The sequence below is a fragment of the Sus scrofa genome, chromosome 4 (assembly GCF_000003025.6).
Source record: "Sus scrofa isolate TJ Tabasco breed Duroc chromosome 4, Sscrofa11.1, whole genome shotgun sequence".
In the NCBI taxonomy this organism is placed as follows: domain Eukaryota; kingdom Metazoa; phylum Chordata; class Mammalia; order Artiodactyla; family Suidae; genus Sus; species Sus scrofa.
In genome coordinates this window covers 1,005,553-1,020,633 of record NC_010446.5, presented here as the reverse complement: position 1 = coordinate 1,020,633, position 15,081 = coordinate 1,005,553, and the positions used below count along the sequence as shown (strand labels likewise).

Genomic DNA, 15,081 nt, shown 5'->3' with positions numbered 1-15,081 from the left:
GCATGGAGGCCCGGGCCGGGCGTCCCTCCGCTCCCCCTGACCCCTGGCCCTCCCGCGGCCCTGAGGCCAGAACAGGCCACGCACTGGGCTGCTCAGCGCCAAGCAGCCTGTGCTGGGCCACCTCCCACGAGCTGCCCCGGTTACCACGTGGGCCACCGCGACCCCTGCCCACTGGGCGCACCTGGTCAGAGCAGGGAGGGCAGAGGGACCAGGGTGTGGCACAGCCGGGCCCTCAGGGGGCGGGGCCCCTAGAACCAGAAGAGGGGCAGTGGGGGCGGCTTTCAGGGCCCCCGTGGCGACTGAGGGACAGCTGGAGCACAGCCGGCCGGCCGGCGGACCCCTCCCGGTATGTACGCCCTGAATCGCCGAGCTGGTGCTGCTCAAGGAGAACCCCACAAACGCCCCTGAGCAAACTGAGCACAACAGATGGGTGCCAGTGCCCAGGCAGCGGAGGGCCTGCCCAGACCTCCACAGGGGCCCCAGGGATGTCGCCCCAGGGACACGAGGACGGCCCCAAGGGGGTGGGCCCTTCAAGCCCAAATGACCGAGCAGGGGCGTGGAGGCGGCCCCTTCACAGTCAGCACCCCTGCCAGGCGCCACCAGGGACTGTGAGCCTGAGGGACCCCCGGGCCCCATAGACCCCTGCTCTGGGGCTGTGGGAGGGTAAGGCCGCCCAGGTACTTGATGCAGGGGGAGGCCAGAGGGGGCCCCCGACTACCTCCCTGGAGAATCTGGGACACGAGCTCCAACAGGCAGGGGAGGCAGGGTGACCCCAGCCAGAGGCGCTGCGCACTGGCCACCAGACGGGAGTCAGAGACTGGGTGAGGCCCAAGCGCACACCCGCCTTTTCTGCGGTGGGCAAGGGGCCACCCCGCTGCATCCTTAAGCAGCTGCCAGCAGATCCTCCAGACCATGTGGCCGCGTGGCGGAGACGTGCCTCAGGAGCTGGGCGGCAGGCGGCTGTGTGAGGCGGCTCCAGGGAAAAAGCCTCAGCAGCCCTCAGAGCTGCGCCCGAAGCCACTGTGAAAACTGGGCCCCGCACACGCAGCCCTAAGCAGCCCGGGTTCCAGGCCAGCAGGGGAGGAAGAGGGTGTCAGGCCATCACCTCCCGACCCGTCCTGGCACGTGAGGGGAGGACACACTGCCCGCCTGTCCCTGTGGCCTTTCTTTGACACGTGACAGCAAGCATTTCCAAGAGCCTGTTGCCACTAGGAAGTCCCCTAGCCTGGGGCCAACGCCACAAGCGGAAGGCTGCGCTCGCGTGGAGGGGCAGCCCCGTCTCCATACAGAGAGCCTGCCACCCCGGGGCTGCCTGAGTCACCGTGCTGGGCCCAGTGTGGCACCAGAGAGCACGCTGGTGCGGGTGTGGGACTCCCGCGATTAAATGGGTGGCAAACTGCAAAACTTTTCTTTTCTTTTTTTTTAAATGCCGCACCCCCGGCATACGGAGTTCCCAGACTAGGGGTCAATCAGAGCTACAGCTGCCGGCCTACACCACAGCCACGGCAACACCGGATCTAAGCCGTGCCTGAGACCTATACCACAGCTCACGGCAACGCCGGATCCCGAATCCACTGAGCGAGGCCAGGGATGGAACCTGCAACCTCATGGTTCTTTGTCGGATTCATTTCCGCTGTGCCACGAGAACTCCCAGAAACCATTTCTGGGCTACAGGACAGGCTCGCTCCTCCTTGGCCTTCTCGGGGGTCTGCACACCCTGGGGTGGATCAAGTGGGGTCTCTGGCAACCAAGGTGCATTATCCCCCAGGGAGTGCAGGGGTCACACAGTGACCCCCACCCAGGGAGCACCTGCCAGCTCCCAGCCAAAGTCTGATGCTATGGTCAGAGGGCTTGGCCTGAGAGGAGAGGGGAGGGGAGGGGAGGGGAGAGGGGAGGAGGGGAGGGCAGAGGGGAGGGGAGGACAGGAGAGGAGGGGAGAGGGGAGGAGGAGAGAGGGGAGGACAGGAGAGGAGGGGAGGGGAGGGGAGGGGAGAGGAGGGGTCAGGGCAGAATCTTCCTAAGCTCTGTCCCCAAGGCTCAAGGCACGTGGCCACGGCTGCTGAACAATGCAGTTCTGAATTCAATTAAAGTGATTATCTGTTGTGCCAAATAAATTGTGTACAGCATACATCCTGCGGCACTTTACACCTCCAGGCTCATTATTCCCTAACTGTTTCCCCGGTTTATGCGCTCTCGAATTAAATTGCTGATAATATGCACCAAAATAAAAAATGAGCGCACCTTGTCCCAAGAAAATTGATTCTCCCTTTTCCTGAACCGGCAATTGCCAGGTTTTATATACTCTGTTCCTGGGGATCATTAGTAATTCAATTTTCTTTTTATTAGCCCCCTTATCTGCTGAGCAATATAGTGGCAGAGCTGACCTCTTTCGCACGGGTAAATGTTTAAAATCTTTTCCCTGATTAATTTTGCCAGTTAAGAAAAAGAGGAGAGATGGCCCGGCTCTTAGCCATCACAATGAATAAAGCTTAATGTTGATTGTGATGGAATTTCTAATGCCAGGGAAATTGATTGAACGCGGCAATTACACTGCAATAGTAACTCAAGGCAGATGGGATGGCTTTCCCCTGGCCGTAGCCTTTTGGTTATTTAAAACAATCCAATTTGCAAGGATAATTATGTATTAGTGTTTTATCTGCCACTTGAAATGAACAGGGGAGTTTCGATACTGGCCCAGCATTAGCAGGTTATTGCTGCAAATTACTTGATATCTGCTTTCTTTCACATAAAGACGAAATTAGGCAATCAATTACCAGAAAAAGGTGGATGAGGAATAGGAGAGGCAAGTGCGCCCTCTGCTGGCCACTGGGCCGCACAGCAGGCTGGAGTGCCGCCCTCCGGGGGGTGTTTCGCCCCCCCCCCCCCGCCCCCCCGCAGGAACCCGCAGACGGACTCGACCCTGCTCAGAGGAAGGTGGCCCCTGGCACTAAGCGTTTGTGTGGAGAAACCAGGAAGAGACTCCTCCAGGCGACCAGAGGAAGACACAGCCCTGCCTCCTGCCCGCATTCCCAGGGAGGCCCAGCCAGGGGGCCCCAGGAGGGTGTGCGAGCCCACCAGCCCACCCACCGAGGGAGAGCAGGAAGGGCTGACTCACTCACCCCAGCACCTCCATCAGTAAATAAAAGCCTGCACAGGAGGCAGCCTGGCCAGGGATCCTGCCCAGGACAGGCAGGCAGAGGGGGAGGCCCTGGCCTCCCGTCCCTGAGCCCCCCACCCCCCTTGCAGGTCCCGGGCGCCTCCACTCGCCTTCCCGACAGAACCTTCTCCTGACCGCAGTGGCCTACGCGCTCTGGTCTGGTCCCGCCTGCCCTCCAGGCAGTGCCCCCTTCCCACCCTTGGGGATGCCAGCCACACAGGACCTGGTCTCTGCTCCGGGAACCTGCAAAGCTCAGCCCCCCGTGACGCCCGGGACGCGCACCGCCCACCCCCTCACACAGGTCTCGGAGCAGCCCTGGCTAGGACCGCCGGGCTGAAGCCCACCCTCCCCGCACCCCAAGGCGCCGGCACCTCAGCGCGCTTCCACCCCCAGAGCAGCTTCCCGAGCTGCGCACAGGCAGCCAAGTGGTCACCTGCTCCACCACTGCAGAGCAGCCCCGGGCCCACACACCGTGTGGGGGTGTGGGGTGTGGGACGGGGTGAGGGGACCGGCGGACCAGGTAGAGAACAGAGACGCGGGGTGGGGGGTGGGGCTGAGCCAGTGGCAGCTTCCCAGCCCTTCCCCAACGGGACTCTCCCTCCCCTGCCCTCCACCCCCTCAGGGCACCCGAGCTGGGTCCTCACAGTCATAATCCGAGCTTGTTCACCTGCCTCTTAGTGGAAAGAAGCCCACCCCGCGCCCCAAAGCCACATGGTGACCAGAGCCTTACAGTCCCTCCCGCGAGCACTGCGCTCGCCCCCACCAGCAAGAAGTGCCCCGTGGCCTGGCCTGCGCCCCACTCTGCTCTGCCGCGGCTCCAGAGAAGCCCTACTCCACCCTCCCACCAGCTGGCCGCCAGCCCCTGACCCCTCTGTCCCCTGCCCGGGGGTCCTGCTGCCAGGCTGTCCCTGCGCCCAGGCAGCCTGCACCCCCAGTGGGAGAGCTTGGCTCTGGTGGGTCCCCGGTGCCACCGCCGCCACCAGGGCTGAGAGGGGCCCTCGGCCCGCAGGCGCTGCCTCCTCAGGCTGCTCCGCATGGAGGGCAGCCGCTGTCTCAGCCCGTCTCCTCCAGACCAGGCTCCTCAGGGTGCCAGCGCACAGGCACCAAGGCCGGCTCTGCTGAGCTGGGAGGGCAGCTGACAAGGGCAAGAGCACAGGCTGGAGAGATCAAGGTGTGCCCGCCTGGGACGCCCACAAGACCCCCGGGCCATCCCTACATCAGGACACAGCACCTGCCGGGCGGCAGGAAAGGAGCCAAGAGGCAGGGCCCCGTCTGCTGCCACCACGCTGCCCTGCCTGGTGGGTGCCCCACAAACCCTCCAGACCCAGCAAGGGTACCAGAAAGAGCCAAGAAGGCAGGACAGGGCCTGGGGCCTCCTCCACGACGCCACCTCCTACCACGCCCCATCGTGCTGAAAGGCCACCACTGCCAGGGCCCCCAGCTGCTGCCCCCTCCATTCACCCCGCACGCCCTCCTCAAGGGGAGTGGCTCTGGAAACGTCCCCGCACCCGCCCGCAGAACACAGGCCCCAGAAGGCAGGAGGGACCACCCCTGCCTCGGGCCTCCTGGACCCCAGTACCTGACTGTCCACTGCCAGCCTGAGCGCGGCCACTGCCCGCACGCTGTCATCCCCGTGTGATGCCGCATCCGTGGGGACCCATCTCCGTCCGGCGGCTGAGATCGCCCCGGACCGAGGATCTCAACAGGGGCCATGAGGGCCTGCAGAGGCCCAGACATGCTCAGACACCACCTCCTGGCCTCTCTCCCAGCCGCTCCGAGAGCCACCTGAACCCCCACCTGCCCTCAAGCTCCCTGGGGACTCAGCCACCCCCTGCCAGGCTCCCAAAGGGGGAGCATCTTGTCTTCTCCAGTGGATCCGGGCCAGCCTTCCACCCTTCACCCCCAGGCAGTCCTGCAGCCAAGACCCAACCCCCAACCCGCCTTGTCCCACCAGGGACCACGCGTCAGGCTCCTCTGGCTCGTCACCTGGGATGAAATCCCCACCTGCCGTGGCACCCAGGAGGCGGCAGCCGGAGGATGGGCGGGCAGCCAGCGCCCTCCAGCCCCACATCTTCACGTGCCCCCTTGTGGCCCTGATCAGCCTCCAGGGAGAGCTCTGCCCACCACGTCCTCCAGAAGCTGCTTCCAAGCCCCCTGGCTGGGCCAAGGGCAAGGCCCTCGAGGGGCTGGGTTCCCTGAGCGCCCAGCGCAGCGCAGCGCAGCCGCCAGAGCACGAGGCCCGAGCTGGAGCGCCTGGGCCAGGCCTGTTCAGCCCCCAACCGCAACGCCTGCAGACCTCTCGGGGTCCCCAGGGCAGGGAGCCGGCCTCTGGGAGGGGAAGGCCCGCAGCCCTCCCCACCCTGCCCTGGACTCCAGCAACTCAGAGAGGAGCAGGCTGAGCCCTCCCGGGCCAGCCCAGACGGCGAGGACAGGACAGGGACTTCTCCCCTTCAGGCCGGCGCAGCTGCCACCCTCTCACCCACCTTCCCGCTCCTCCGGCCCAGAGGGACGCGGCTGCTCCTCCACGGAGGCAGGGATGTGCTGGAAGGGCTGCCGCCCGTCTGCCTGCCAGGGGCCCCCAGAACAGGCCACCCACTGCCCGCCAGGCCGAGCGCTCTCGGGCCACGGCCCCAGGGCACGAGGCGGCTGGCAGAGGTGCTTCCCAGCCCGCGAGCAGAGCCGCCGCAGGCCCGGGACAGGTGTGGCCGTGGCCTGTCTCGGGCTGCTTCCCCGAGGCCTGATCCCATCGTACCTTCCTTGCTGGGGAGGTGGGCCCGGCTTGGAGGCAGGCTGCACAGCCGGTGCCTGGTGACCTGCGGCGGGCCCCGGCCGGGGGTCTTCTTCAGAACGGGGCTGCTCTTCCCCCGCAGCGCCTGCCTCCGCCGCAGGCTGAACTGACTCTTGGCAGCAGCGGCATGCGGGGGGCTGCTCTTCTTGTCCCCAGGAAGGCTGCGGAGACAGAGTGGTCGGCTCCTACCAGGCTCCCCCGCGCCCCCCCGCCCCCCAGCCCCAGTGGGTTCCGGCCCCCCTCACTTTGCTTTCCAGCCCAATCGACCTCAGCGGCATCAGCCTGCGGCTCCCCCCTCCGCCCCCACCCCTGCCCCCCCTTTGCTCTCAGCCCCAACCCTGGAGGATCCCAGAGGCAGGGCAGGCGGCGAGCACAGGGAAGTGGCCTTTGAGACCCACCCGAGAGGTCCACAGCCATCTCCACCCCCCGAGGCAGACGAGCCCCCGAGTGGAGCGGGAGGGACAGCAAAGGAGGCAGGCACCGTCCCCAGGAGGACCGCCACCAGCCCCGCCAGCCTGCCGCCAAGGACGGCTCTTCTCGCGGCGCCCCCTCCACTCGCGGAAACAGAGGCCACCGGGCAGAAAGCGAGGAGCGCGGGGAGCCCGGGGAAGCCGAGCCAGCAGCGACCCCGGGGCACACGGCCCAAGATGAAGATCAGGCAGCAGGAAGGACCTCGGGAGTGGGCCTCGCTGGGAGGACGGCAGGGATCACCACGCTGATGGCAGAAGCAGACCCCCCACCCCTGTCTGTCCTTGCTATCAGCAGCGCCCACAACTGAGTGCCTGAGCCCAGACAGAGCACGGGGCCCCAACCCCACCTCGGAGCCTCCTCAAGACGAGACCGAGGGGGCGAGCGCGGTGAAGGCGACCCGCGTTCAGTGAGGGAGTGGCGCACCCTGTCAGCTGGCCACGAAGGGGAGGCCTTCCTCCCCAGCGGACAGGCTGCAGCCAGGGTCGCCTGCCCAGCTCCCGGCCTGGGCGCAGGGCAGCCCAGCCACCAACCCTGTGGAACCAGCACGGAAGCCGCCCAGCAGCGTCCAGTCTCCCGCCCACAGGAGAAAGGGGGCGCTTGCAGGCAGCACCCCACCTGTCGCCACCGGGCTGGGGGCCCCAGGCAAGGCCCGGGCCGTGCTGAGGCCCCTCACTCAGGTCTCGGGCCAGCAGTCACGGGGCCGCAGGCCAAGCCCAGGCCCCAGCAGGCGTGACGCAGACCAAGGAGGGCCTGCCTGGCCCAGGCCCCCGCGCCCAGGCCTGCCCAGACGAGGCCCCGGGCCGGGCAGGGACGCGTACCCAGCGCTCGCCCGCCGCCGGATGATCTTGGTGCGGCTCTTCACTCTGTAAGCCGAGGGTGGGGTCTCCCCGAGGAGCAGCTCCGAGCTGCCGGGCCCCCCGGCCGGCCGGTCCCCAGGCGGAGGCCGAGATGGGGCGGGGGAGGGCTGAGAGGCACGGTCCTTGGCGCCAGCCTCTGACTGCCACCGGAAGGAGGAGGCCGAGGAGGCCGACGAGCTGGACGCCTTCCACTTGTACTTGCTGGAGGAGGCCCCGGGCAGGGCGGCCACCGCCACCGCCGCCCTCCTGGGCTTGGCATCCGGGTCAGCTCGGAGGTGCGGCTTCTCGGCTCGTTCTGCTGCAGAGAAGGGGGCCTTGCACACGTTCTCCGCCACGGCTCTGGGACTGAGGGCCTTCCGAGGGGCCCGGGGACTCTTTGCTGAGGCGGCCACCCACTTGTAGTTGTTCTTCCGGAACTTGCTGGCTCGACAGGTCACCAGCAGTGACGGCTCCCGCATCGGCCGCGGTCCGGCGGCTGCTCGCGCTGGGCCTGCCACCAAGCCAGAGGCAGCGGCCTGATCTGGGTGGCCGGCACTTGCTCGCCCGTCCCCAAGGAGCTGCGGGACACAGCTGGCCACAGAGTGCGAGCCCACCTTCCTGCCCGGGGCCGCGCTGCCCCGCTGGGGGGCGCTGGAGGGCAGGAAGCGTGCCTTGGCCACAACCGCACTCTCGCTGACCGTCCGCCGGGGCTCCGAGGGGCTGTCACTCACGCTGCTCATTGACTTGACCACGCGCAGCTTGCCGGGCGCCCTCCGGCAGACTGGAAGCGGGTCCTCTGCCCCGCAGCTGCCCTTGGCTCTTCCCGGCCTCGAGGGCTGCCACTGCCCACCAGGGGCCTCACCCCCACCCTCCTGAGGCCTGTGGGGGCTCCAGGAAGGGCCTTCGTGTTCGTCCAGGGAGCCCCGCAGGACCCCTGCAGCACTGGCCGAGCCTGGCTTGGGTGGTGGTTTTATCTTGATGACCATGTTCTGATCTGGACTGAGCTGGACCTGCCTCTCCAAGACGTACTGCTCGGGGGTGGGACCCTGGCTGCCCCCAACCCCAAGGGGCGGCTGTGTGGCACAGTCACCGGGCAGGTCCGAGGAGGACCCCAGGGGCCGGTTCACGAGGGAGTATTTCTTGCGCCAGGCAGGCCCATGGCTTGGGGAGAAGCCCCTCCGGCTGGGACGAGGGTCGTGAGCACTGAAGGCCCTGCTGCTGTTGTAAGCGGCCGGCTGCCACTGGGAAGCCGCAGAGGTGCCTGGGGCAGAGACATGGCCGTGGAGGTTTTTGTAGTCATCGATCAGACCTGAGAAGACAGGAGCACAGGCTCAGTTAACCAGAGAGTGAGTAAAGTCAGCAAGAACCCCCGGGAAGGGTGACAGCTGATGAGAAACTCGGCAGACCCCAATGGACCCTGCCGGGCCCCGTGCAGGAGGGGCGGCCCCTGGGGCCTGAGAACCACCCACAGTTCAGCCCCAAACCCCCAGGCCCATCTTTTCCACGAGCCTTTTCCCATCAGTTCTACTTCAACCCTATTTCTGGCTGCTTATCCTTAGGATGCACCCCTGTGGCATGACACTCCCAATTTGCCAGGGATGTTACAGTGGGTCCACAACCCTTCGAGGGGATGTGTCGCTCAAGATGAAGAGACCAGCGAGGCCCCGTGCTGTAACGCCTCGACAAGACAGGAGGTGCTCTGGCTCGCCCACAGAAAGGAGGCAAGTCGGCACACGGGGCAGAGACAGCAAGACGACAACACTCTTGACAAGAATGTCAGGACAGGTGAAGCCTGACCCTGGAGCCCCAGTGCAGTGGACCCCCACACAGCCTTTCCAAAGAAGCCCCCAGGGAGAGCCGTCCTGGTGCAGTGGGGCACAGGCCAACAACCCAAGCTGTGACAACTCAGCCCACAAACCATACTCAGCCCCCGCCCCTCCCCCCCCACCCTCCCGTTACAACCTCCCCCACCACACGTCCCATCCCTAGGCCCAAAGAGAGCCACGTCCAGACCTGGGAACACCTCGCCAGGGGCAGGTATGGCAGAGGTCCAGGAAGCGGCCCAGAGGCGGGTCAGCCCACTTGAACTCTCCCCCATATGCTTTCCAAGTCCTTTAGTCTTCTCTTTGTGGTATAACTTTAAAAGGGGAATTTTTTTTTTTTTAAGTATAGAAAACCAACTTAGGTCTAAAATTGGAAAAGTTTGGAAACTGAAGCCTGGGGAGTCTGGGCCCCGAAAATCAAGGAGTGCGGCTGTACGAGAAAAAGGAGCTTTTGACCGTGCCTCCAGGGGAGAAACAGGCCCCCCCGGCCCCCCGCCGCGCCAGAGCCCAACCCCCGCCGCCCGCTGTCGGGCACCGGGAGCGAGGGGACCAGCCCGCCCGCGGGGGTGACAGAGCCGCCTCCCGCCGGTTACAAAGCGACTGCCCCACTGCCACCCGCCGCAGCGCCGGAAACGCCCGCACCATCGGTGGACGAAACCCGAGCTGGGGCTGACCCCGGCCGGCAAGGAAGGCCCCCGGGTGCCCTAGCCCCAGCCCGACCCCACCTACCTCCCCACCCGACCCGACCTGGCCGCCGAGAGAGCGGGCGAAGAGCGACCCCCTTCGGGGAGGCGGGCAGGGGGCCGCCGCGAGGCGAGAGGAAAGAAAGGGACGAGCGACCCGGGCCCTACCCGACCCACCCTGCAGGAGGCGGATCTGCCGCCGTAATTGCTCCTTTTCCTCCATCTCCGGAGTCCGCGACGCCCGGCCAGGCCCCCGCGACGTCATCGCCGCGCGACCGCTTCGCCGCGGGCGGGGCGGAGCGCGAGGCGGTACCGAGACTGCGCACTGCGGCGAGGCCCGGGCGAGGGCCGGGGCTCCGCAGGGAGAGGGGGCGACCCGCCGTCGCCCTGGCAACGCCTTGGGGAGGCGGGGCCGCGCCGTGCAGAGCCGGGGCGGGGGGCGACGTCACTACCGAGCGCCGGGAAGGGGCCTGGCGGCGCCCGCGCTGGTCCGCGCCCTGGCCGCCTTCGCTGCGAGTTCCCGTGCGTTCAGGCCTGGGCAAGGGGCCGAGTGTCAGACCCTACCCCAGCCGCAGCGCAGTTCCTTCGGCGTAGATTTATGCTCTGGGGGCTTAGCGGGAGCGACCTGGTAGAACGCGGGCCCAAGAGGCTCTGTCGTTGTTGCGCGAGTCGCCGGGAGAAACGTCTGAAAATGGGGCGGCCCTGAGGAGGCTGGTTACACCTCTGGAAACATGGGCGGTCTGGGGGTGTCGGCGGAAACAAGTATAAAACGGATGGGTGGAGTTCCCGTCGTGGCTCAGTGGTTAACGGGTCCGCCGAGGAGCCGTGAGCTCCCGGCCTCGCTCGGTGGGCAAAGGGTCCGGCGTTGCCGGGGGCTGTGGCGTAGGTCGCAGCGGCGGCTCAGATCCACGCTGCGGCGCCTGTGGTGCAGGCTGGCGGCTGCGGCTCTGATTAAACCCCTGGCCTGGGAACGCCCATATGCCGCAGGTGTGGCCCTAAAAAGGCAAAATAAGTTAATAAATAAAAACATGGGTGAAGTCCTGTACACTGCTGGGGCTGTAAAAGCTTGTAAAAACCCCTGTACGTTGCTGAGCCACCGTGAGAAACAGTGTGGTGGTTCCCCAAAAAGTTAAAATCAGAGTTCCCTTCTGTCACAGCCACTTAAGGATCCCGCGGCTGGGGTCGCTGCTGTTCCCTCTGGGAACTGCCACGTGCCGGTGGTCTTGGCCAAAAACAGCCTAGAACGCGGCTTGACCCAGCAGGTCCACTTCTGGGTAGATACCTTGACGAGGTGAGAACAGGACAGCGGATGAAGCACTAGCCATTCACAATAGCCAGAGGGCGGAACTAGCCCGAGTGTCTGTAGGGGTGAAGGCGCACACATCCACACCACAGAATAGGATTTAGCCTTGAAAAAGAACGAATCATGCTCAGCATAAGTGAATCTCAAAAACATCATGCTAAGTGAAATGAGCCAGTACAAAAGGACAAAAATGGTGAGGTTCCACTTACATGAAATATCTGGAAGAGGCAAAATTAGAGGAAGAAGATCAGAGGTCACCAGAGGCTGAAGGGAGGAGACGGGAGGAGATAGTGCCTCCCGGGCACACGGTTTCCGTTTGCCGGGACGAACAAGCTGTGGAAACAAGTAGGGTGATGGTCGTACAACACTGTCACTGCACTTAAGGCCACTGAATTGGACACGAAGAAATGATATTGTGGGTCGGTGGTAATGAACCCGGCCAGGATCCTTGAGGACCCAGGTTTGATCCCTGGCCTCAGTCAGTGGGTTAAGGATCCAGCATGGCCATGAGCCAGGGTGTAGGCTGAAGATGCGGCTCCGATCCCGCTTTGCTCTGGCTATGGTGTAGGCTGGGAGCTGCAGCTCCGATTTGACCCCTAGCCTGAACACTTCCATATGCTGCGAATGCGGCCCTAAAAAGCAAAAAAAAAAAAAAAAAAAAAAAAGAAAAAGCAAAAAAAATGATTGTATGACAGCTTATATGTTGTAAATGTTTTACCACACACACAAAAAAAATAATGGACAATGTCTGCCGCAGACCTGAGCAACAGGAAATGTTTAAAAGAGATTCTTCAGGCTGAAAGGAAATGATGCAATATGGAAACAGCTACATGAGGAAAGAGGACAGGGAAGGGAAAACACGTTAATTTTTTAAATTCTTACTTATTTTCTCTAAAAAAAAAGTTTCAATAAAAGTAATAAAAACGTTTTGCGGGTTTATAACCCTTAGAGGTACAACCTATGCCAATGATGGTGCAAGGGGTACACGCACTGTGCCCTGCAGGTAAGGGTGCAGCCCACAGCCTGCTCCCAGGCCTGCCTCCTACCTCCCAGGGGCCAGTGTCAGTCCACGTACAGTGGTGGGCCCCCTGGGGCTTCTTGGGCAGTGGCGGCACCAGGCTGGGAAGACCGGGCAACAGAGTGGCCCCTGCACTCAGGCCATGAGGTAGGGCTCGGCAGGCCTCGGGCCCTCAGCAATACAAACACTGTTTAAGACCCTGAGGCTGTGATGAAATGCTGAGGGCGAGTTCGGGGAGTTCTCAGAGAATGAGAGAGATGGCGTTTCTCACCAGCCCTCTTAGCAAGTGCGTCTTTGGGCTTGCCCTGTCTTGCTTCTCTCGAGAAGGCTGCACCTATCACCTGATGAACCAGCCAGGGCTGCCCCCCCCCGCCCCTGGAGGGTGGACCGCGCACGCCCAGTCAGCACCACAGCCCCTCTGGACAGCCAGGCGGCTGCCAAACACAAGGCCGTTGGTTGCCAGTTCAACAACGACAAAGTCCTTGCACTCTGGTGGTGCCACGTGGCACAGAGATGAGCCTAAAGGTCATGATTTAGGGCAGCTCATAACCGTGAGCTGCCCGTGGACGGTGACTCCACCCTGAAGATTTGGGGCGATTTCTTACCACAGGCTGACGCATTCGCGGTCCTGCCCTGACCTTGTCTTCTGGCCGGGCAAGCTCTCTGCTCCTGGATTTCAGTCCTGGGGTGGTGGGGGCAGGCCGGTTCTGTGGATTCGTCCCCCGGAGTTGTGAGACTGGAAACGGGATGTAGCTGCTGTCACAGTTAATGCGTAAAACTGACCTTGACAGTTACACCCATCAAGCTGGCAAAAATGAAAACACCTGCCTTCTGTGTTTGTTGGGGTGGGGGAGCCTCGCCTCACTGTTCGCTTTTTGTTTTTTGGCTTTTTTTTTTTTTTTGGTTTTTAGGGCCACCCTAGCGCATGTGGAGGTTCCCAGGCTAGGGGTTGAATCAGAGCTACACCTGCCGGCCTACACCACAGCCACAGCAACGCCAGATCAAGCCGTGTCTGTGACCTACACCACAGCTCACAGCAATGCCGGATCCTTCACCCACTGAGCGAGGCCGGGAATCGAACCCACAACCTCGTGGTTCCTCGTTGGATTGTTTCTGCTGCGCCACGACGGGAACTGCACTGTTCGCTTTTTGGATGCTGGCATAGACTTTCTTTTTTCTTTTTTTTTTTCTTTTCAGGGCCACACCTGCACACTGGAAGTCCCAGGCTAGGGTCGAATCAGAGTTACAGCTGCCAGCCTGCACCACAGCCACAGCAACGTGGGATCCAAGCCTCGTCCGCAACCTACGCCACACCTTACAGCAACACCAGATCCTTAACCCACTGAGCGAGGCCACAGGTCAAACCCGCATCCTCATGGTTACTAGTCAGATTCATTTCCGCTGCGCCACAACGGGAACTCCTGAAGGACAATTTGCGATACATGCCAAGACCTGAATACCTTCTGAGCAATTTCACTTTTCAGAATATCCCCCAGAGGAAATAACGAAACACACGCCAGGCCTTTTAGGAACAAGAACATCGGGTGCTGGAAGCTCCCGTTGGGGCTCGGCGGTAACAAACCTGACTAGGATCCGTGACCGGTCTGATCTCTGGCCCTGCTCAGGGGAGTGAGGATCCAGCATCGTCATGAGCTGTGGGGCAGGCCACAGACATGGCTCGGATCTGGTGTTGCTGGGCCGTGGTGTAGCTCCGATTGGACCCCTAGCCTGGGAACTTCCACAGGCCGTGGGTTCAGCTCTAAAAAAAAAAAAAAAAAAATCAAGTGCTGGGGGAAAGGGGGAGGGGAGGGGTCGATCAGATACAGCCTGCTGAGTATGAGACGGGGAACCACAAGGCCCTGCTGTCCAGCACAAGGAACCGTGTTTACTATCCGGTAATAAAGCAACGTGGAGAAGAATATGAGAGAATATATATGTAGATAGATAGACAGACATGAATGACTTTGCCACACACCAGAATCGAACATGACGTTGTAAATCAACTGTACTTCAACACAGAAAATTAAAAACTCAGGGTTGAGCTTTTCTGTTCACAGGAGAAACATGTGGAGCGTGCCTGCAGCCCTTGGCAGCACGCCGAGCCCCGTGCCAGTCGTTGCACGGATGAGTTCCCAAGACACCTCTCAGGGTCATTTCCCTCTTAGGCATGAGGAGACCAACCCGGGGGCTGAACCTCCCATCCCGATCCTGGCCGGAGAGCCTGGCCCGCCCCAGACTCCTGCCCGTCCCAGGCCAGCCCCTTGGCGTGTCTCCTCCGTGTCCCCTCTGGCTGACAGCCCCCTCCCTGCCGTCTCTTCTCGGCCGGCTTCTTTCTTCCCCGAAGTGGAGCGCCCCGCCCTGGGCTGCCCGGGTGCAGGTCCGGAGCCACAGAAAAGTCGTGCGTTGCCACACTCAGCAAACGCGCGCCAGGCGCATCTGCCCGAGTCCAGCTCCAGCAGGTCCAGGGCTTCCCGGAGGACGAGCGGCGTCGGCGAGAGAATGGACACAGAGCCAGCATGTGTGGGACGGCTCGTTTATTGCTTGGACAGGCTTAGCTTATGTACATTTTTGTTTCCTGCTATTATGTGTCGTGCATCCTGAGATAGTTTTTAACCTTCCAATCCGCCAACTATGTCCTCGTGATTCTGTGTATCAAGGGACATTCACGAGGGTCTTTTTTCCTGTACTTTGCACGTGACTTCTCGGTATTCAATGTACTTATGACTATGACCTAATTCTCATGGAACAGAAAAGGGCCAGCTTGTTGACTATGGACAGCTCTTTGTTCAGCTCTATTTTTCATTAGCAACGGTAAATTATATTCTCAAAGGTTTCTAAAGAAGATCTTTTTCGTCCTGGTGGTCAGATCAAAGAACAGATCTCAATAGCAACAGAGGCCGTGGCATCCACACTCCTTGGGGCTAATGGACCTGACCTATCAGTTCACCCCTGGTCGGCTTCCGCAGCAGCCCCATATTTCCCGAACTTGTTTCTAGGGCGAG

At 62.4% G+C, this 15,081-nt stretch overlaps 1 protein-coding gene across 3 annotated transcripts in view; it reads right to left on the bottom strand.

The window, feature by feature from the left end:
• The window catches only part of ZC3H3 (zinc finger CCCH-type containing 3), a 74,207-nt gene extending 63,500 nt beyond the window's left edge, over positions 1-10,707 (bottom strand). The window contains exons 1-3 of one of the 3 annotated variants that reach the window (XM_021090418.1): positions 10,323-10,707; positions 7,235-8,561; positions 5,910-6,106 (exon numbers count right to left, since the gene is read on the bottom strand). In XM_021090418.1, coding sequence (XP_020946077.1) covers positions 5,910-6,106; positions 7,235-8,238 — 1,201 coding nt within the window. In that variant the 5' untranslated portion in view covers positions 8,239-8,561; positions 10,323-10,707. Of the gene's footprint in view, positions 1-5,909; positions 6,107-7,234; positions 8,562-9,935 lie in introns of all 3 variants that reach the window. The other 2 variants (XM_021090417.1, XM_021090416.1) reach the window with 2 other exon arrangements.